This window comes from Chamaea fasciata, unplaced genomic scaffold (assembly GCF_029207755.1).
Source record: "Chamaea fasciata isolate MVZ Bird 193981 ecotype frontalis unplaced genomic scaffold, bChaFas1.0.hap1 SCAF_7, whole genome shotgun sequence".
In the NCBI taxonomy this organism is placed as follows: domain Eukaryota; kingdom Metazoa; phylum Chordata; class Aves; order Passeriformes; family Sylviidae; genus Chamaea; species Chamaea fasciata.
Window position 1 is genome coordinate 14,192,781 of NW_027094092.1, and position 21,490 is coordinate 14,214,270.

Consider the following 21,490-nt stretch of genomic DNA (forward strand, 5'->3'; position numbering starts at 1 on the left):
CTGATAATTTCTCCATTGAATTCAATGAGTGTAGCACACAGCTTAGATAGGCATATGGTGTTCTTTACATATGCAAAGTTCTCCGTTTATTGTAACTTTCTTCTAGAATTTCTTTCCCCAACCCATTTTTTTTCCAGAGATTTCTGCCTAGAAGGCAGAAAGCTTAAAAGGACATAAGCACAGAGAAGGTTGTTCAAACTCAGTGCTTTGCTTTCATGCACACTGGAGGAATCTGCCAGCAGTACATTTTTACTTCATCAATTCAGCAAGAAACAAGATTGCTCTTCAGTCGACATTCAGAAGCACCAGCCTGACAATTAATACGGGCATGTGACACTGAACAAGTAGGGAGAAGGCAAAAGGAAAAATCTTTTCTTAAATCCAGCCATAAACTAACAAGTTCACTACAAGGTTTAACTAGAGAAGGGTAATTAGAAAATATACTACAGCAGATATGGAAATACAGAAAATGCCACCTTTGTGGCCACTTAACAAAACCTAAAAAATAAGAGCATGGAAAGCAGGTTGAATACCAAATAGCTGCTTTTCTCTACCTCTGTCAAACCACACTTTAGATAATTAAGGAAATTCTTTACTTGCCACCTCAACGCATCAGTCACGGCAACCAAAAACATCTATGTGGATGGAGTGCTGTTTCATTTCCAGCTCTCATTAGCACAGAATTCCTTTCTTCATCTGTCTTTCCCTGTCTATTAATGGGGATAATTATCCTGACCTCCTTTATAAAGCGCTCAAAAATCTACAGTTAAAAATGTTCCTAAACAAGTAATTATATATAATAGCAATCATGCATCAAACTTCAGTTATCAACTCATCACATGAAAGCAAGAATCTGATTGTTCCTGGAATTAGTACACAAAATTCAATTTCTCCACCAACATTAGCTTCCTAGTACTTCCATCATTATTACAACAGCTGTATTATGCTAAAATGCACTAAAGAACCTGTCTACCACTGACTGACATTTTGAAGATTTTCCAAGCTTCGAACAACAAAAGACCCAGGACTTTTTTTGAGCAATAATTTCCATGTTAATAATTTCCATCTTGTTAAACAAAGATACTTTTGACCAGCGTCAAGCTTAGATGCTAGTCTAAATCTGCAGCCTGGATTGTTGCAATGGCTCCAATCTAAAATAGGCTGTAGCACTTTGCAAATGTATTTTCCTGTTACATCCATCAACCCCTCTCGCCTTACAGGGGCTGGTCTACAAGGCCACAATTTCATCACCACCACTTATTGTCACCAGTTTCTCTTCTTCCTTCTCTACATCTGTATGTTACTTTCCTCCTTTCAGCTGCACACAATGCCCATAATCATTCAGTACGTTTGATGTACACGTTTTTCTTTCACCTTGTGCTACTAAAAATGAAAAAAAAGGTGAGAGGATTTGTTACAAAATTAAGCTACTTACCAACTATTGCCAGATTATGCTCTGAGCCACATGCGATCTGAAAAAGAAATATGAATGACTAAATCAGAACCTGCTTACCAGTAGGAGGACAGTCAAAATTATGACAGGAAATCAAAAATTAACCTGAAACAAACAACTACAGTTTGCAGGATGCAAAATCAAGGTTGAAGTGTTTTCACTCTTAAATGGAATTTCGTTTGTAGCCTCACTTAGGGGCTTAGTGGCAAAGGTGCATGTTTGTTTGCTTTTTTAATAAAGAGGTATTTTCTTTTCAAGATGCAGACATTTCAACCCTTTCAAGCAAGACTGGCCACGACTCTGCAAAAACATCACAACTTTGACAATACCCACTGGATCCAACAAGAGGCACAGAGCAAACACAGATCAAGCCATACAGAGACAGCTGGGAATCAAAAGAACGATGAAGATCTCCATATCTCTTATCTATACTGTTTTTCTGGCTGACTCCTGAGGAACTGCTCAAAGTATTCAGGCTCAGTGTGATAAATCTGACATAACATGATCACTATGGTCATTTGCCTAGAATGGAGAAAAACTACCCTAGGACTCAACCCTTCTGTTAGCTCATTAATGATGGAGATCAGTTACGAATTTCTTTTCAAAGTGAACTTAGAGTTCACATATTTTTTATCCTTCTTTGTAGCTGCTGTGAACATGTCTGATGTTTAAGTTGCTTTAGTGTACTGAGTTTCTGTAAGCTGTCCACCAATGACGGTAACACCAAGAGCAGTCCCCTGTCCTTACTGCAAGAGCTTGTCTTTCCCACAGAACTCCTTTTGCAAGGTCACCGCCAGCATAGCTGTCTAGTCTAACAGACAATTCACTTCACACAACGTTACTCTGCTGAGTGTCCTAAAGTTTTTAATTTAAATAAAAGCAACCCCCTCAAAATCTTGTATCCAGTTCGCTGTCTTGAAACTACTTGCCCATTATACCTACTACTGAGCTGGAAAAAATTAATAACCACATTCTTCTTAAAGTATATTTGCAATGGGAAAATGTAATGCAGGAGTATATGCTCAATTATATTAAAAAATAGAAGTCCATACCATCAAAAGTTTCTACGGTTCTGTGCATGCATAACTTTATAGCCTTTACAGCCAGAGAGGCAGCTATAATCACCTCCATGTCTGCAGAACATAAACCCATAGAAGTTAATAAAACAGGCCTTGTGCTCAGCTCACTGTGCTTGAGTATTTACTGGTGAAGGGACACCCAAGACTGACACACTGAGTAGCTTGAGCTCTTGTGTTACAAATGAACACCACAATCACTACTATTCACATTTTACCTGCGTCACAACTGCTACATGAAAACATTTGGGCAAAGCCATCTCAACACAACAGTGGCAAGGAAGAAGAAAACGACTCTTTATTCTAGAATAAAGGTGCTTAGACAGCACATTAAAGCATTTGGGAAAACAGGGCAAGAAAAATTATTCCAGTCACAGCATATTCCAGCATGGCCCTATCTTCAGAAAAATCAAGACAAAGCAGCAGGAAAAGCAATACCTTTGCAAGAGCACTAGCAGGACTGCATTAAGTCTTTTATTCCACAATACTGCAGACAGGAAAGCTCCAAGTCCCAACCACTAACATACATAAATCACTGCCACATGCCACATCACTATCCTCACCCCAAGACCAAGCCCTACACAGCAGCAGGACTGGCTGCTAATGCCTATTTACTGGCTAATGCTTCCACCTGTGCTTCTCAGGCTTATAAGCTGATGCCATGGAAACAAGATCCACACATGGAAACACATGCAAAGGCTTTCTAGCAAAAAAGCAAAATTCTCATCTTCACCAAGTGCTGAAAATTGGATACACTGGAGTTACTGCTAATAGAATAAATAAATTTTATCTGAGGTGTGAATAATCTTGGCTCATTCCCTAGGGAATACACTGACACAAGCAGAGATTCAAAAGCATCGGCACAAAAGAACTGCTCAGGCTGGTGGCTGACACTGCCAGGACATGCTCCAGAAACACTACATTTAAAAAAAAAAAAAAAAAAAAGGAAAAAAAAAAAAAAGCCCCACATGAACAAGGTGTTATTTAGATTGTAAAAAACCTCCTGACAAAGAATTTTTTTTTTCTACACCTAACAGCAGCAGGTACAGAGCCTGCCAACCAGACAAAAGAATGCTGGAGATCTCAAACAGCTTTGCACATGCAGCTGTTACTCTGGCCACCATTCAGAGCCTCCCACTAGCCACCTATCAGGCTGTGAGGGAGTCCATTAAACCAGGCCAGGAATTGCTATGTTATACAGACTGGCCAGTGCTGGGGAGCCACCCCCAGGGCAGCCACTCATGGCCAACATGCTGCAACTCCAGGGCTGATGGGGTACGAGCTCCTGCAAAGCACAAAAACACCTCTTCTCTGGGGGTAAAAGCCACCTCAGTGAAGCGGCAGCATTGCTAACAACTGAAACCAAGTAAAATCACAAGCTACTGAAGGCAGTGCCCTGGATTCACCCTCGACAGCCCAGAGCAAGGACAGCACACACCATGTACCAGCAGCAGTTCTGCGCTCCAAAGTAGAATTTGCTCAATTTAGAGCACAAGGTTCACCACACCTCTGCCTTATCGCAGGGTGTCACCACCTGACAACACAGACTGACTTTGTAGGAACCCCCAGATAAAAAAAAAAACAACCTTGAGGAACTCTAAATTTAGCTTCCTGGAACACCTTGTCCATCATCCATGCTCCTTGCTACAGGCTATACCATCCACCCACGGGATTCCTGCTGGCCTGCACACCTATGCTACTGGAGCTCAGGAGGGACCACACCACAGAGGTGAAGCAAGGCTGCCACTGCTTAATGTACACTGAAGCCTTGCAGCTACTTCACAACATCTTTCTTAAGATAAATTTTAAAATGTGGCACCCCCTTTTCTCCATGACTCCCCACAACAGGCAATCAGCCAAGAATGATTGATTTGCTGGTACAAATACAGACCAGCCAGAGAATAGCAATGCTGAACAGATGTTTTATGCTTACACGAGATGTAATAAGCTCTGCAGTCAGGGCAGGTCACTGGGAGAAATCTGGTATTTATTGCAGCAACTATAATTTTCTGGCTGCTTCTATTCTGTCCCCACCCCAAATGTGCTGCAGAGAAATTAAATTCCAACAGACATCTGCATGTTTCCAGTGGGTAAGTACATTCAGGGATGCTTATAAACACACAATAATGCTTTCTAATTGGGCAATAATTTTACATTATGTTTTCATTGAAAAAAAAAATGACTAAACTTAATGACAAATCAGAGAGACTGTTACTGAGCAAAGCATCCTGCGAGCTTAAGAAACACAACCCCCTACAGGGAAACAATTCACACTGAAGTTCTCAGTTTGGAGGGAAATTTTAGAAGAGTTGTGAAGGATATTGTGATCTCTATATAAATGATCTCAAGGCATGTGACAAATGTCTGTCTGTAAGGCAGGCAAAGAATGCTTAGGGACCATTTCACCCAGAACTTATTTACCTTATTATCTGTGCTCTTTCAACCATACATAAATTGTTTGTTTCTTCCCTTAAATTGTGTGCTAGCAAGCTGTTTTCTACCTAGCAATGGCTGTGGTTCAGATCCATCCATCCATCCAGATTTAACAGGTGTGATGTAAGCAGCCAAGGGACCAGCATTTTATTAATCATAAATAGTATGATAAATGGCATAATCACGGACATAAGCTGCAAGGAGGGTGAGGAAAGACCTTAGCACAGCAACCACAAACTCTGGGCAAAACACCAACACCTTTCTGCAGCCTACATATATGCTTATGGCCCAGTCCAAACAAAAATTAATTGACTGAATGTAAAATCAATAGGTTATGCAAAATAGAGAAAATACTTCACTTAAGAATAAAATACTTTTCTATCTTAAAAGCACTACATGAAGAAGCACAATAATGTTTAGTACATATTATGTAAACATTCCCATATATACTTGAGTGTGTATAGATATAAAAAAAGAAAAAAAAATATGCCTAATAGGAAAAGAAGGTTATCTACTAAACAAGATATTAATCAGGGAACAAAGTTGAGACAAGGCCCCACCTTTTCTATCAGGGATAGAGATCTCACCTTTGCAGACAGCGAACCAACACATACAGGACAAGACTCCTGCGGATATTTAGATATACAGTCTCCCTTGCATTTCAAAATGTAATTAAGAGACAAAAATATCTTTTGCCAACCATCCCCTAAGGGACTTCCAAGTACTGTAACAAAACAAGTCTGACAAAGTGTATAAAAATCCAAGTTTCAGGCTGGTACCATGATCACAAGGCTATTCTTTCTTTTCTTTCTGTAACCCCAGGGCTTTGACTGAGGATCTGTTGTGCAACCCACCAGGAAAAAAATGGAATCAGAACTGCAGGCAAAGTCAACCTCCCACTGCAGCAGAGGGGAAGGGACAATACAGGAGAGGGTGAAAGGAAGAGGCACAGGGAGCTGGACTCACAAGAGGGACTGCAGTATGAAAAATCACAAGCATCCAAACATCAAGGTGTTAAGCTAGAACAACAAAAAGACCTTGATGTCAATTATTTTTGTTACACCACCCTATAAATGCATGTTAATTCCTTTCAGTGCAATTATTTCCCAAAACATGAAAGGCTGTGGAGGCTTCCATCACTTCTAGGAGATGAGAGCAAGATGGACAAAGAAGATTTTTAAGGATGAATGAAGATATGATATTTAAGTTGCATGCAGATTCTAGTTTCTGTCTTCCTAATTGCACCAAAGCTCTTTTTCAGGCAGAGAGAGAGCAGGGGACAAGGGAAGGAAACCTCTCAAAGTGTGGGCACATAAGTACTTTTATCCAGGACTTTAGCCATGGTATCTCATGTCTTTTGACAAATTTCACTGTAAGGAAATTGCCAGGGCCAGAAGATGGCAAATTTAATTCCTTCTGAGATCAGATGTCCTAATGGAAGGAGACGAGGTGACCGAGAGAGACTGCAGATCAAAGCTTACGTAAGACAGGGGAATCTTCTCTCCCAGAGCTGTTCTTCCATGCCCTTGATTAATGTATCGTAACAACAATTTGTACTGTTTGACACACTCAGCGCAACTACATTTGTATGCAGAATTCTATTGATGTGTAAAAATAAAAAGTAAAAGGAATCTAATTAGCAAAGCTGTCCTGCTTCCAATGATCCTTTACAAGGAACTCTGTGTTCTTCTTCTGGATCATTTGACTCCTGATTGATAAGAAAGCAGCTTGCTAACCTAGTCACATTCCTTGGCGAGCATAAGACTAAGTTCAATTTAATGCAGAACATGTTCCTAGCTGTTGGCTGCAGCAGGTAAAAAGTAAAAGGGCTAGTGTCCTGTAGGTCACAGGATATTTTCCATTTTTCATCAAATCTTATTTTCCACTTAACGCTGATTCTTTTGTAGTAGTGTGATTGGCTTTTTAGTCTGTATGTAGTTGTACTTTCCCCTACAACAAGAAAATTCACAATAGAATTTAAACTGAATGCACAGAGTATGGTCTGGAAAAAAAAAATTCTGACCACACACACCTGACCAAAAGCTAATGTGCCACGTAAGTGGATCTCTGCAAGCAAGGAGGAAGAGAGGAAGCACTAAGACATCGCCAGGATGCAGCAAGCTTCCAAAGGAAGATTTTATAGCTCTCTGTAGCTTCCAGAGTTATGATCTACACCCTCCCTGCCTGAAAGTAATTCCAAGCCTGCGTCACTTGTAACACAAGACACAAAATGCTTTTTCCCCATGCAGCATTTCCCTTGCTTCTCCACCCACTGTTTTCAGAGTCTCATCTTCCATCACTCAATGCCCTACCCTGCCAATTGTCGTACAGTCAGCAAAAACCAGCTGGCCAACACCAGGAGCTTGCCTTCGCACCCTCCATGCCATAGGTGACATATAGATACGTCTCTGCACACCATCCCTCTCTGTGACACTAACCATACATGAGAAATTGCTCTGCTCTCCACTGACTGAGCACCACACTTCCAGGAATGCCTTCTTGTGGTTAACAGGGAGCAGCTGCACTTCTGTGATTCAGCTGGTGCACCTTGGGCTGCAAGTGCTTGCACAAGATGGAAACATTTGTTAAGTACAAAGCAACAAAAAAGAAAAAGAAAAAAAAAAAAAAGGAAAAAAAACCACCAAAACCACAACACAAAAACAGCAACAACAAAGAACCAACCACCAATAAGAAAAAAACCCTCACAAAAAAACCCCAAACCCAAACCCACCACACAACAACCAAAAAAACCCCCACCAACATACGCACAAAACTCCTCCAAACAGCCCAAATAAAACCACATACCAAAAAACCAACTAATCTATGGGTGGTTTTTGGTATGTGGTTTTATACAACCCCAAAACCCTATTGTTAGTGATCAGGCACAGGAGATGAAAATAAAAGAAGGAAAGAAAAGCTAGTTGTTAAAGCAGTCAACATTTTCACGGAAGGTTTACATCACAGCAACCCTCGTGCACCTCCTAAGTCTACCTGAAGGGTGGTCACAGTGAAAAAAATTAAATATGGACCGTTTGCCTTAAGCTGAGTATGGAAAGACTGAGGGCATCAACACAGAGTAAGATCTGTGTCCATCTATGAAAAAAGCCCTATCTTTAGATGACTCCAGAACAACACAAAAAATGCTGAGGTCTCAGTAAGAACACTCAGTGGTATTAGGTTTTAGTCGAATGACAAGAATGCAGCCAAAACAAGTGTGATAAAAATCTTTACAAGTCAGCAAGGTCAGCTGGCTCTTCTTCTCTTGCCTCAAGATTTTTCAGTTAGTCCTTACACCCTTCTTCAGGCAGTTCTCTTCCTTCCTTGGGGTTCAGAAAGCATTAGCATCTTCCATTCCAGGAAAATCAAGCTCTGCCACTTTTATATCCCTCAGCCTCACCGGTCCATCAAAATTTTCCATTTTTGTAATCAAGACCTCAGCCACAAAACAATTTTTGTCTGTCCTATCATCATTTTTAAAATGAACCAAGTCATGGTCATTCAATTTCAGTATGTTTCCTGTAACAAACTCTCCATTCAGTCTTCATTATATTTTGAAAATTAAGACTAAAGTATCTCTTCTGATTGATAAAGAAATCGTTCATCACAGCAGCCCTGTTAATGTGTATGTACTCCTAAACCTGTGACTGTACACTGCAAATCCCACAAGACCAAAATCCTCACTAACATTACAGACATTCAGGTATGAGCTAGAGGAATGCGGTCTTCAGCAAATGCACAATTTTTCCCAGGGGAACTTCTTCACCATTTGTCTCAAAATTACTTTGATTTGGATTGTTTCATGCACAATTCCCAGCTCCTTGCAATCTCAGTGTCACTCTCCCCTAAGCTGAATGAGAGGCACTACGACAAATATCTTACAATCTGTTCGGGTTTGCTTTGGGGACTGCAACTAGTTTGCTCTTTATTTCAGGCCACAAACACCATTTTGACATAAGAAATTAAAGAAACCAAGGCCACAGAAACACAAAGTTTCAAAACCTCCTTATGCACTGATTTGCTTCCACCATCAGCACATACATCCTTATCATCAGATTATTCTGATGTTTTAAGGTCAAGAATTGTGGCTTGCAGCATACAAAAAAAAAACCACTCGGTATCTGTCTTTTCTTTCTATTGTACATGAAAACAGCAAAAACACAAAAGTTCACTATAGCATACAAATGTCATCATCTATCTGAATGTGCTAATTTCTAGTACTCTGAAATGGTTCTGTTAAAACAATGATTACAGACAAACATTCTGTCAAAGTATATATCATTATCAATCATTTTAGAGGCTTAGAATAAAAGTCATGACAGTATGTTATTATTTGGCAACAAAAACACTGAATTGCACTTAAACAACCACATCCTTTTGTGGATGTATAACTGCAGGTTTAAATTTTCCAACAGAATCTGGGTTTCGCATCTCTTTCCTTGTGGCAAAACCGTCCACCATTTGTAATGCATTTGGAATCTTTTCTGGGATATTCAGTGCAGCTGGGGAGAATCAGGGAGCAATCAAACAAACATACCATGGGCACTGAGCTCTCTCAGGAACTCAGCTCTCCCCTAACTGTGCTGTTACTGCAAGACGTGTCACTACAATTCTTCTCCACAACAAACACACTGCAGTGAACTCGGGACACACAGCCTGCAGGATTACACAATAGCACAAAGCAGGGCACTTTTTTAGAACTCAAAAGAAAAATAGCACTTCTTATGAAGTTCATACCCTCAAACAATTAATTGCCAGGGTATTCTAATTGGATGCTGTGAAGAGGCAGACAGTGTCCCTAAAATACGCCTTTCAAGGAGGCAAGTGCTGTGATGAGGCTGTGGCCAGACAGCAGCCACTTCATTAGGGCCAGAGGGAACCGGCCCCACCATTGTCAGGTCTGACTTTGCTCACGCTCCATAACCCTTCCTGTCTAACGTGGGGTTTTTTCAACATCCTTACAGCATTTTCTTGTTTCACATGCTTTTTACCCACGCTATCCTTCATAACAAACTGCACCCAAAACTCCTAGAAGTGTTATCAAAATAATACCACTAATGATGTCGTTATGGAATAGTAGCCCTACTTTATAGTGCAGAGGCTCTTTTACTTCTTCCAGCAGTAAATCCAAATTTATGATAGAATTTTAAACATCTCAGTTCAACTTCCACCCGTGGGATGTGGGAAGACTAATTTTCAGGGAAATTACTAAATGTCCAAGGAAGCTCTCATGCAAAATTGGATTGAGCTTTCATTTCTTTGCTAGCCCTGCTGACCTTAGTGTGTACTGCTGCTTGTGCGAACTGGCAGTACAGAAGTACAGTGCCACTGAAGGAAATAAAAACCCTACTTAATTTCCAAAACATTTTATGTTATTTGAAAGAAATGAGCAGGTTATTTAAAGTACAGAACTACTACTGTGTAATACCATTAGAGGCTTCCCTTACTGGACCAAATGCCTTTAGGAAATATTGTTCAAGATAACTAGCAGCTGTTCAAGAATGCAAATCTTTGACTGATTTCCAGCATGACACTCACTGACCTCTCCCTCCCCCACAAACACGCACATAAAAATAAAAATGTTATCAACTTCAGTTGTAGCCAAAAATCCACCAGCACATTAAGAACTTCCCCTAAAATATGACAAAATAAATAACAGAGGAAAACAAAAATATTTTTCATATACCAACTACCTCAACTTGGGGACAGAATTTTCTTGGTTCATTTACTTTCCAGAAGAGCTCCAGGCATGCAGCCTCTATATCCTTGTACAAAAACACCAAGCCATGAATTTTGCTGACTGTCCGCTCCCTTACCTCTCCAAATAAATGGTGCTTATGTCTTTAGGGTATCATGTAACTCTGCTCTTCAGTGTTGGATTCTCTGTTTCTGTAGCACTTACTAACAGCACAGCTCCCTAAAGCAAGCTTGCTGGAAATAAAATGTAAACTTGCTAAGAGTCCAATGCAAAAATTAATAGGAAAGCTCTTCTGAATAAATAAGATTACCATTTGAAAGGACTCAAATAGAGACTGAGCCCTGATGCTTGACACAGAGGAAGAATTAGGGGAAAAAACATGTCTGAAGTGACTCTACACAGCTGATAAAAAGGCATTTTTATTAAAAAGCTGAATTATAGCATCATTTAGATTCAAACTGATGTTTGAGAACATTGATGAAGATACTGAACAGGACTGGGCCCAACACTGGGCCTGGGGAGCATCACCTGTGACCAGACACCAGCCAGACTTAACTACCTTCTCCCTCCTCTCTCTGGGCCTGACCATCCAGCCAGTTTTTCACCCAACAAAGAGTGCATCTGTCCAAGCCATGGCCTGCCAATTCCTCCAGGAGAACACAGTAAGAAATGGTGTTAAAAGCTTTACTGAAGTCCTGGTAGACAACATCCACAGCCTCTTCCTCATCCACCAAGCAGGTCACCTTGTCAGAGGCGGTCAAGTATGACCAGCCTTTCATGAACTCCTGTCTGATGCCCTGGTTGTCCACTACATGCCAAATGATGGCACTCAGGACAATCTGCTCCATGAGCTTCCTGGGCACCAAGGTCAGGCTGACAGGCCTGTAGTTCCCCAGATCCTCCTTCTGGCCACTCCTGTAGCTCAGTGTCACGTTTGCCAACCTCCCCAGCGCACCAGTACTGCTGATAAAGGATGGAAAGTGGCTCGGTGAGCAATTCCATGAGCTCCCTCAGTACCTTTGGGTGGACCCTCCAGCCTGAAAACCTGTGTGTGTCTTAGTGCTCAGTGACCATTTCCCCCTGGATTATGGGAGCTTCATTCTGCTACCTGTCTTCCAGGTCACGGGACTGGTACCTGGAGAACAACTGGCCTTCCTATTAAAGACTGCAAAAGAATGCAAAGAAGGCATTACACAGCTCAGCCTTTTCCTTATCCTCTATCACCATATATATGTCCCCCCCACATCCAATAAAGGACGAAGATTCTCCTTAGCCCTCCTTTTGCTGCTTATGTATTTATAGAAAGACCTTTATTGTCTTGTATGGCAGTAGCCAGATTGAGTTCTAGTTGGCTCTTGGCCCTTCAAATTTTCTCCCTGCATGACCTCATGATATCCCTGTAAGTTCTCTTGAGCTGCTTACCTCATCTTCCAAAGGTGATAAACCCACCTTTTTTTCTTTCCTCTGAGTTCCAGTCAAAGCTCCCTATCCAGCCAGGCTGGTCTTCTTGCACCAGCTCTTCTTTGAGCACATAAGGACATCCTGCTCCTGTGCCTTTAGGATTTCCTTACTGAAGAATGTCCAGCCTTCCTGACTTCCTTGCCCTTCAGGATTGCCTACCAATGGACTCTGTCAACCAGGCTCCTAAACAGTCTGAAAGTCCAAAGTAATAGTTCTGCTGACCCTCTTCCTTACTTCTCTTACTTCATTTCCTACAAAGGGAACAGGATGGATAGCAAAGATTCTGCAATGTGAATTCATTTAGAGTTCTTGAATCAAACCTCCAGAAGAAGTTCATAAAGCTTGATAAATGGGCAAGACTGAGACAGACAAAATTTACAACAGTCAGGTACAGCATAATAAATCTTTCTGGATACCAAAAAGAATCATTTAGACTGTTCATATACACAGAAAGATTCTAAACTAGTTGGAACCGCTCAGGGGAACTATATAGCATCACTGTGGACAATTCACCAGAAATATCCATTCAACGTGTAACTGCAACACAAAAAGCAAAAAATTAGGTTGGTTTAGTCCTAAGCACACAAACAGTCTAGGTAATTTTTTAATATCAGTGATTCCACAAGCAACACATATTCGATAAAGTCTTCAACTTACAGTGATATTTCTATGACCTCTCAGAGCCAATTTATAATTTTTTTATGGCTTTTTCGTTTGGTCTTTTTTTAATTACTGTAATTGTATATCTTTTTAATTTCCTGATCAGAATGCCATACACTGTCCAAGCAACTGCCTGACAGAAATCCAAGTGTATTATGCCTGCATTTGACATTGACGCATTTATCAAGCTTTTATCTCACAAAAAATAGGTATCACATTAGACTGACATGATATATTTTCCATAGTCACATACTCACTTGCAAGCAACTACATCATCATCCTTTAAACTTATATTGATCCAAATTCATGTCAGGCACACCATTACTAAGCCAAGGCAAATACCAGGCTGACAGGCCTGAAATTATTTGAGTCATTTTGTTCAGTCCTTTAAAATACTGGCAGGGCATTGTCTTCCAACCAATCTTCTGAAACTTACCTGACATTCTGGGAAAAAATTATTAACATCAACAACCTGTACAGCACTGCAGCCATCTCTCCTCAAACTCCAAAAAGAAAAAGTTTCAGCCTTGATTATTAGAATTCTACCTCCAGAGGCTGAAAGAATGCTGGTATGGAGAAGAGAATCTCATCTCTTTATGATACTTCTGCTTTTTCCCCCAAACACAAAATAGAAAATTCTACTAACACAGAATTTGCCTTCCCAGGGTATTGCCAACAGACACGCTTAAGATGTTTTAGTATTGACAGTGCATAGTCTCTTGTATTTGCCTGAGAGCAAATTCACCCTCAGGATCTTTTCCTATCCCTCTTAGCTGGAGCTGGCTATTCTGTGCTGTGGTAGCTCACAGGCCAGGCTGCAGCCAGTGCCTTATGTTTTAATTCAGGGGAGTGGAAAGGATTTCCCACCTGTTGGATAGCCCTTAAGACCTCTTCTTTCCAACCTGTTAATGACTTAGAAACCGGTAATGCAGTTTTTAATAGAAAATGCCCCCTTCACTCCTACGAACCTACTTGATTCTTCCTGAATAAATTGTAACCACAGACTCTGATACTGCAATCACAACTTTTTCCCTAAGGCTTCATGCTGAAATATTTTGTTGCATCATGGCTTAAAGGAGAGTATTTTCTTCATTGATACAGACTAGAAGGGAGTTGGCTAACCTCACCAAGGTGAGGAGGGCAGAGATACTGACAGTGGCTTCCTGCATTAATTCATCTGTCTTCCTGCTGCTCAGAAAGATTACAACATTCCCATGTGCACAGAAGTCAGGCTCCTGTCCTCCTACTGTTAAATCAGATTTTTCCTGTTGCTCTCACGGGGTGGCTCTGTAACAGCGCACAGGAATCATCAAGACAGACAAGACAATTTTTCAAATAACATTTCATGAGCAGTGATATATTCTCATTATAAAAAGGAATCGATGCTTTAAAATAAATTCTAAAGACAGGAACACATTCCTTAATAAAACTAGAGAGTAGTTGTGAAATATACTGATCAGAAATCCCTTCACAATACCTGCTTTCCTTTCAGTTTATAAAATATTAGTAATAAATAAGGTGGTTTTAAAATTCTAGCTTCATCTGATACAACAGTATATGCCACTTGACAGAATACAAAATATAGAAACTCCAGAATAGAGTTTTAATATCTTTTATTAAAGTAGCAGCATTTTTGCAACAGATTAGAAGTATTGCAGGTCATATTCAAGTCAACAGCCCACCAGTCTTCACCACTAATTACAAAACACACCCACCTCTTGTACATTTGTAATTCCAAGTGGCATCACTGTTTAGCTGGAAATCAAGAGGCAGGAATTCTCCCTGTTTCAGAACCTTCCAGACATTTGGTGAAAACTCATTTAACCTACAGCAAAATATGCAGCTCAGCTAAGAATAACAACAAAAGGAAACCCCGTCCTGGATATTCTTGAACCTGATTAAACTGAAGCAGCACTGCACAACCCACCCTCATCTGCCTTGAGTTCTCAGTCCATCAACCTCAGAAGTGATTTATTCTCACAAGGAAGGTCATCAGGTGCAGAAGGGTAAGAATTACTGCTCAAGTGTGCTGTGCAGGACGTGAGCTGTTTTTTTTCCTGCCCACACATCATGTTTACACATCAGCAAACATCAGGAGCATTGGAGTAACCAAAGATTTTGCCATTCTTACTTGAGCACTCTCTGGCCAACACACCATTCCTGGACACAGAACATTTGAGAGCTAGAGCTCACATTCCCAGGCCACTGATGCACATGAGGTAAACATTTACTTCTTTGCCCAGACTCTCCAATATTCATGCTAAATAAAAGCCACATCCTCTTAATGGAGACGGTCTCTGCACAGCACAGTTGCCCCAGTATTACCATTTCAAATACAATGGCCACTGAAGTCCATCACTTCCAATTACTCAAAACACATTTAACCACTGCAAAGAGGGGAAAAAAAAAAACACAACAGTTATCTGATTTTCCAACTATTTAATATATTTATCATCTTCAGTAGCAGATTTCAGTTCAAAAACAGCTAAGGTGCTCCAAAGTACAAAGCAGCAAAAAAAAAAAAAAAAAAAAAAAAAAAAAAAAAAAAAAAAAAAAAAAAAAAAAAAAAACCACCAAAAAAACCACATCACCACAAAACCTGGCATGGCAGTTTTAAGAAAACTGCCTTTCCAACCTAGTGCTGAAACACTACAGTACTTAGTAAATAGGGGAGAGTTCAGTTAGACATAATACCTTTAGAATCATACAATCTGAAAAATACTTGGATTAATTGGCCTACTTTTAATTCAAATGTTATATTATCCAAGAAAATACTTTTTAGTTGTGAGGGAATTTCTGCTACATTTCATATCTTTTTGAATCTTTACACCTTTGTCATATTTGCACACAGTATGCGACCACTTTTCTTACTAAATGCCTGAAAAACTTTTTGTTTGTAAGATCTTGCACCTCTCCAGCTGTGTTTCAGAGTCTTTCACAGGACTACTGCTGGAGATGGAAGCAATCCATTCCTGAGCTCGGAGGATCAAAACATTCTGTAATTCAGCTGCTGTGCATCGTTTGTCATACATGTCAGACAATTCTGGCCATTCATTCATTGCTGAATTCTTCACATCACTCGTGTGAGGTGAAGCAAACCATCTGCAAATGTCATGCACACTTCCTTTCCTGGACTGCTTCTCCTTTTCCTATTCATCCTCTCTTCTCACCTCTTCAGTCTCCTACTTTCTTTCCTTTCTGTGTGCACATAAAGGACATCCGACATTCACCCACAAGTAAAAGAACAATTGAACTAAGTTATTGGGGAAAAAGAGCTAACAGATGAGCGAGGATGTGTGAAGATGTTTCAGGTCATTTCTAAGTGAAAACAAAGCAGTAAAATATTCTGCAGATTTTCCTGGTGGACTTTACTCTGTAGTCTGCCAGGATAAAACAATTTCCTAAAACAAAAGGGAACAGGGACTGAAAGTGAAGGAGAGTGCAAAGTTTCCCTTTTACCCTCCTGCCTCGGAAAATTATAAGGCTTTTGAAAATTTCCCATATACTGTTTCCCCATTTTTTCCTACCCTCAATTTCTCACCAAAGAGCAACCATCCTTGTAAACAAGAGAGAGCAGACTACTACTGCTAATTTACCCATACAGAGGAACATATTTAGCATAACCCTAAATTTATCATTATTAGGAACATATATAAGGCCATACTTAGAAAATAAGTTTCTATTTCGGACCTTCCTGAGAACAGAAGGCATTGCTAATTTTAAAACAAACAGAAACAAGAACAAGCTCAAAATTATGCTGCACCTTTAAAAAGAACAATTTCAGTATAAGACTATGTTCCACACAGTGCAAAAATTTTGCTTCCTAAAATAATTTTTCAAAAGAATGATTTCTCACATGCTTTTTTACGCAGGTTTCCTTTGACTAAAAGGAAGGTAACAAACATCAAAAGCTAAATTGTTCATGAGACTGCCTGAAGAAAAGGTTCTTTCAGGTCAGTACGAAGGGCAGTAGCATTCACCTCAGCCTGAGCAATTAAGAAAATTGTTTCCATCTCTACAGGCATCAGTCTCCTGAAAACTGAAAGAACAATCTATTCAACGCAAGCATGAATGAAATGTTGACCAGACAGAAAAAAAAGACTAAAAATATACTTTGATAACAAAAGACTCTTTTGGAGGGGGAAAAAATGAGTAGCTAGGCAATCCATTAAAATTATTTCCCTGGCTTCCATTCAGATGCTGTCCAAGCACAGCTTCATTGTTTGGCACATCGCTTGCATCTCCTCACGTCACCTTCATTCTCTCACTCAGATAACCTCAGATAAAAATATACAGAGCCCTATTCTAGGATTCAGCAATATTAAACCAGTAGCCAGCAGCAAAAACTGGAGCTCCCATGATTCATAAAGAATTTTTAAAGTCCTTGTGAACTACAGAGCACAGGGAGGAGGGTAAAAGCTTTCATCAAACCGAGGCATAGGACGCTGCCAAGTTCACTTCCAAAGCAGGAGGTGTTTGCTATCCATGGTGAGAGGGACAACCAGTCACAGCATCTGCACATTCTCACAGGAAGGTAGTGCAGCTGAGGGAAGGGAATGCTGAATCTGACATCCATTTCATCAGCCTAATAAATTTTAGATCAATTACAGAAAATTATTTCCCATTTCACTTCCACATCAACAGGGCTTTTTTGGCTTCTCAAGCCTCTTCAAGGCACAATATTGGTACCCTTCAATCATCTGCCACTGAAACACTGCCAGCGCAGAACAGAACTGTACACACACCTAAATGTTCTAAAAGAATATATATGGGAAATATAGATGTAGATATATATATAGATATATATATATATATATATGGAAAGAAAAAATATTTCTCCAGGTGGAATTGCAGAAGGTGATTCTGGTTGACTGACACCCCTCCACCAGCACCCTTCTCAAAGTAGCAGAAAATTGGACCATCAAGCAGACAGGGGTATTATCATTAATATTGTTATTATTTCTATTTTGGTTTAAGAAAATGCTGACATTTTGTGGTTATTAATGAGAAATAGCCAGCTCACTGCCCAGTGAGTACAAATGAGGACTCCTGCTGATGAATGGTCTTTTCAGCCCACTTTTCTGGCATCCCTTGTGTGCTCTTCACTCCTCCACTGTGCAGCACACATCTTTTCCAGTCCTCTTCCACTGCTCACGACTGCCGCCTCACTGCCACAGAGAAAAGGCTGCTCTCCCACTGCAGAGCAAGAAAGGGGACATACCCTGCCCTGTTGCTGCCTTGCCTCTGCAAATCATCCTGGATTATCACCACAGAGCAACAGAGAGCCTGAGCTGCAGCCAGACATCAGCAGCCCGTCCATTTTCGGCACAGTTCTGTCTTATTAGGCAGCATGCCTGAACTAGTAGCAAAACTAAAAGCAAAATAGCAAGGATGAGTTTGATAAGGGAGGCCTTATCAGCCTTTGCTGCCAACAAACTCACCAGAAATGGGGGAAGGGAGGCACTTTTAAAGGCAATGCTTTTCCACACTGCAGTATCCAGGAGCCAGACTCGGCTGAGCACACACACAATAGACACAGTTGCCGTAGCAACAGCATCACAGGGAAATTTTTCAGCAAAGCTTCTAGCTTTTCACCAAGGTTACTTTCAGATTACCACTTAGCACCGGGATCTGTATGGATCAGACAACATCTTGCATCTGTCTGGAGCATTCCTCCATGAAAAGATGCGGCGGCCACACCACGGGGAAGAATAAAGCACCTCACAAGCAAAGCAGGGACTGGGCTCTCAACCTACCATCTGACAGCAACAGCTTGCAGGCTAATATATTGTCACCTCACAACAGACTAGAAGTGTGATCTGTTGGAATCAAATATGCTTTCATCTTTCGTTTTCTTAAAAATTACTAGATTTCAATAAAGATCTACAGCGCATTCCTGCAACAAGGGACTTCAGTTTCTAATACTGATCACCACCACAAAAAAAATTCCCCAAAAGAAGAAAAAAAAATAAAATCAGGGAACACCTAAGCTGCTTGTTTCTACACATACTTTTATCTTTCCACTAATGCTCTCAAAAGGCAGTGAAAGTATATGGTGCAGCATGTGTCTTGAGAAAAAACTGGCCACAAGAAAGAGCACTTGAATAATTTACAAGCTTAAACTACACCAGTCAGTTACTTACCTTGTTTCATTTAGTCCTCCTAAACATCAATCTTTGCCCCCTGAAATGCAAGATTTTTTTTTACTCAAACATTTAAGTGCTCAATTATCACTCCCAAAAAATAAAGAATAAGGACTTGTTCAAAACATAAATATCACTTGAGAAAACACTACTTCATCAGTTCTTTCTGCTTAAAGTTTTAAATTTTGACATTTTCAAGTTTTTGGCATGTAATCTCTCAACCGTAAAGCTGCAAAAGTAACGCTCCACATAATCAAATGGCACAACAGAACTGCTTTTCAACTTGCTCACAGGTTACAAACATCCAAAAAGACTGGAAGTTGGCAAAGAATCAAAACTAATCAAATCAAATAGGACTGTCCCTGCATTTATGTCTTCCTATCTGTAAAGATAACAGTGTGTCCCTGAAAATACATCTTTATGACAAACAATAGGTAATTTCAGCATCAATTGTGTATATATAGTTCCAAGCAAATGCCTGTCACACCATACCAGAGAGCTTCATTAGAGAAGAGTGCTTCAGGCTCGTCTGGAAGACAGGCAGTTCAGAAACTGTCTGCTACAAGAGCTGTAGAGACACAATTATACACCCAAGTCTTGACAGTTTGGGGGAAAGAATCACATTAGCTCTGATGAGTTTTAGAAAACCTTCAAATTTCTTGGCCCTCTCTTAATAAAGGACATTGCAGCACAACAGATATTAACTTTACCTCTGGAAGAATAGGCAAGCACAAGACAAAAAAGAAGCTACTACAACAACTTAAACAGGAACAAATTGAGTCCTCCACCAAATAAAGCCATGACTGGGTAGCCTAAGGAAGATGCCACCACATTAAAAAAACCTTATTCCTGTTGCAGGAGTATTTTGAGTAAAGTCTCCAGCTTGAATTAAGAAATTGTGACTATATAATTTCAATTGTCCTTGTGTTCTTAAAAACTTCACACATACAGCAGCATGGTAGAACCAGGTGTCAGAAGCAACGCTGGAAAGGGACCCACAAAATCACAGGCACCAAATTCTGAATTACTGTGGAAAAGAAAACCTACCCCTTACAATGGAAGGCATCTTTAATGAATAAAACTGGAAGGAGACAAGGCAAAAAACTGTGTAGGCAGAAGCTAACTCCTACCAGGGTGGGAGAAAGGGAAGAAGGCACCCTTTTGCAATGTACGTTCGGGAGCATGAGAAAAGTGTAGGTGAAATTTGTGGGAGAAGTCAAAAAAAATCTCATCATCCTTTATCACTAACACATCTGCAGAAGAAGCTTCATTTGAAAGGAGGACTTCCAATTAGAAGAACAGGAATATACAGTAGAATATTAACAGTAAATGCAAAATCCTGAAACTGGGGATTTGCATATTAAGTTGTCTACTGCATTTAAATCTGGGTATATTAGAAATTCTCTTCTTCTCAGAGAAGTGAACAAGTAGCTTGATTCCCTTTCTCCTCACTGAACTTCTGACCGAGGTTTAGGACTGTCTGGAAGTCCTTTGCCTCTACTCCAAATAAAATAATGTTCCTCATCACTCAAACATACATCCTAAAAGCAAAATACAAGGAAGAGAAATGTTAGCTTGTAACAGAAGTCTGCCACTCCTACTCACATATTTATAGCACCAAGGTTGAGCATAAGGGTTGTAGAATTTAAAATAACAGTAAGGATATTAAGGACTCTGAAGACAAGTAATCATGTGGTAGCACAGGAGGCAGAAGGAAAAATGCAGTCTAACAGCATAACTACCCCACTGGGAAAGCCATCAACAGGTTAATAAAGCATTCAAGGGAAATGATGATCAAGTACTGATGATACAGCTTAAAACAGCAGTTTTGAAGAGCTCCCATTCAAAACTAGAGGAGAAAGGGTTGCACATTAGTTAAGGGAGATATTCCAAGTCCATGGGGCCTGAAATTAGGAATTACATTAGAAATTGTAACTGGCCATACAACTTTCCAAAGAGACTGTTTTAGTTGCAAGGTCAGAAACACCGAGGACAGAACACCTAAAGCACTGGGAACATGATCATCTCCATTAGCAACTGAAGCTAAATTATTTTAAGATATTCTTGGCCAAGATGGTGTTGTGATAAGCATTCTTATGAAAAGTTTCTGCTGAGAGGAAGGGTTTGCACCTCTGAGCTCAAACTTTGAAAAGCTTCTTTAGGAAATTATTTGTTTTAATACGAATTTTTCAAGTTTTCATCTGTGGTCTTTAAGAAAACAGCTAGCAATTTTTTAAAAGATGTGACACTAAGTACATTTTGTGAAACCTTGCATCTTTTACTACAATAAGAAAAGCAAGGCAGAAATTTGCTTAATCCAGCTTGCAGGAACAATTATAAACTAAAAACCAATTGCAACCTCAGAAAAGCCAGAGAAACAGGCAGCCCCTCTCCTTACAGGTGAGATGGAGTTGACACGACTAAACAGGATGAACACTGAACACTGTTCACCTCCATGGCAAGCCTGAAGAGGTTAATTTAAAAAAAGCCACAAAAATCCCTACATCTCCTCAAAAGATTCAGAGTTCTGAAAAACCCCTCTACAGGCCTGTCTGCAGTATTGTCAAAG

The 21,490-nt window shown here is 40.1% G+C and overlaps 1 protein-coding gene across 1 annotated transcript in view; it reads right to left on the minus strand.

The window, feature by feature from the left end:
- SERGEF (secretion regulating guanine nucleotide exchange factor) overlaps positions 1 to 21,490 on the minus strand; it is a 139,838-nt gene that overhangs the window by 61,152 nt on the left and 57,196 nt on the right. Inside the window, 1 exon segment of the mRNA XM_066187644.1 lies at positions 1,436 to 1,472. Coding sequence (XP_066043741.1) covers positions 1,436 to 1,472 — 37 coding nt within the window.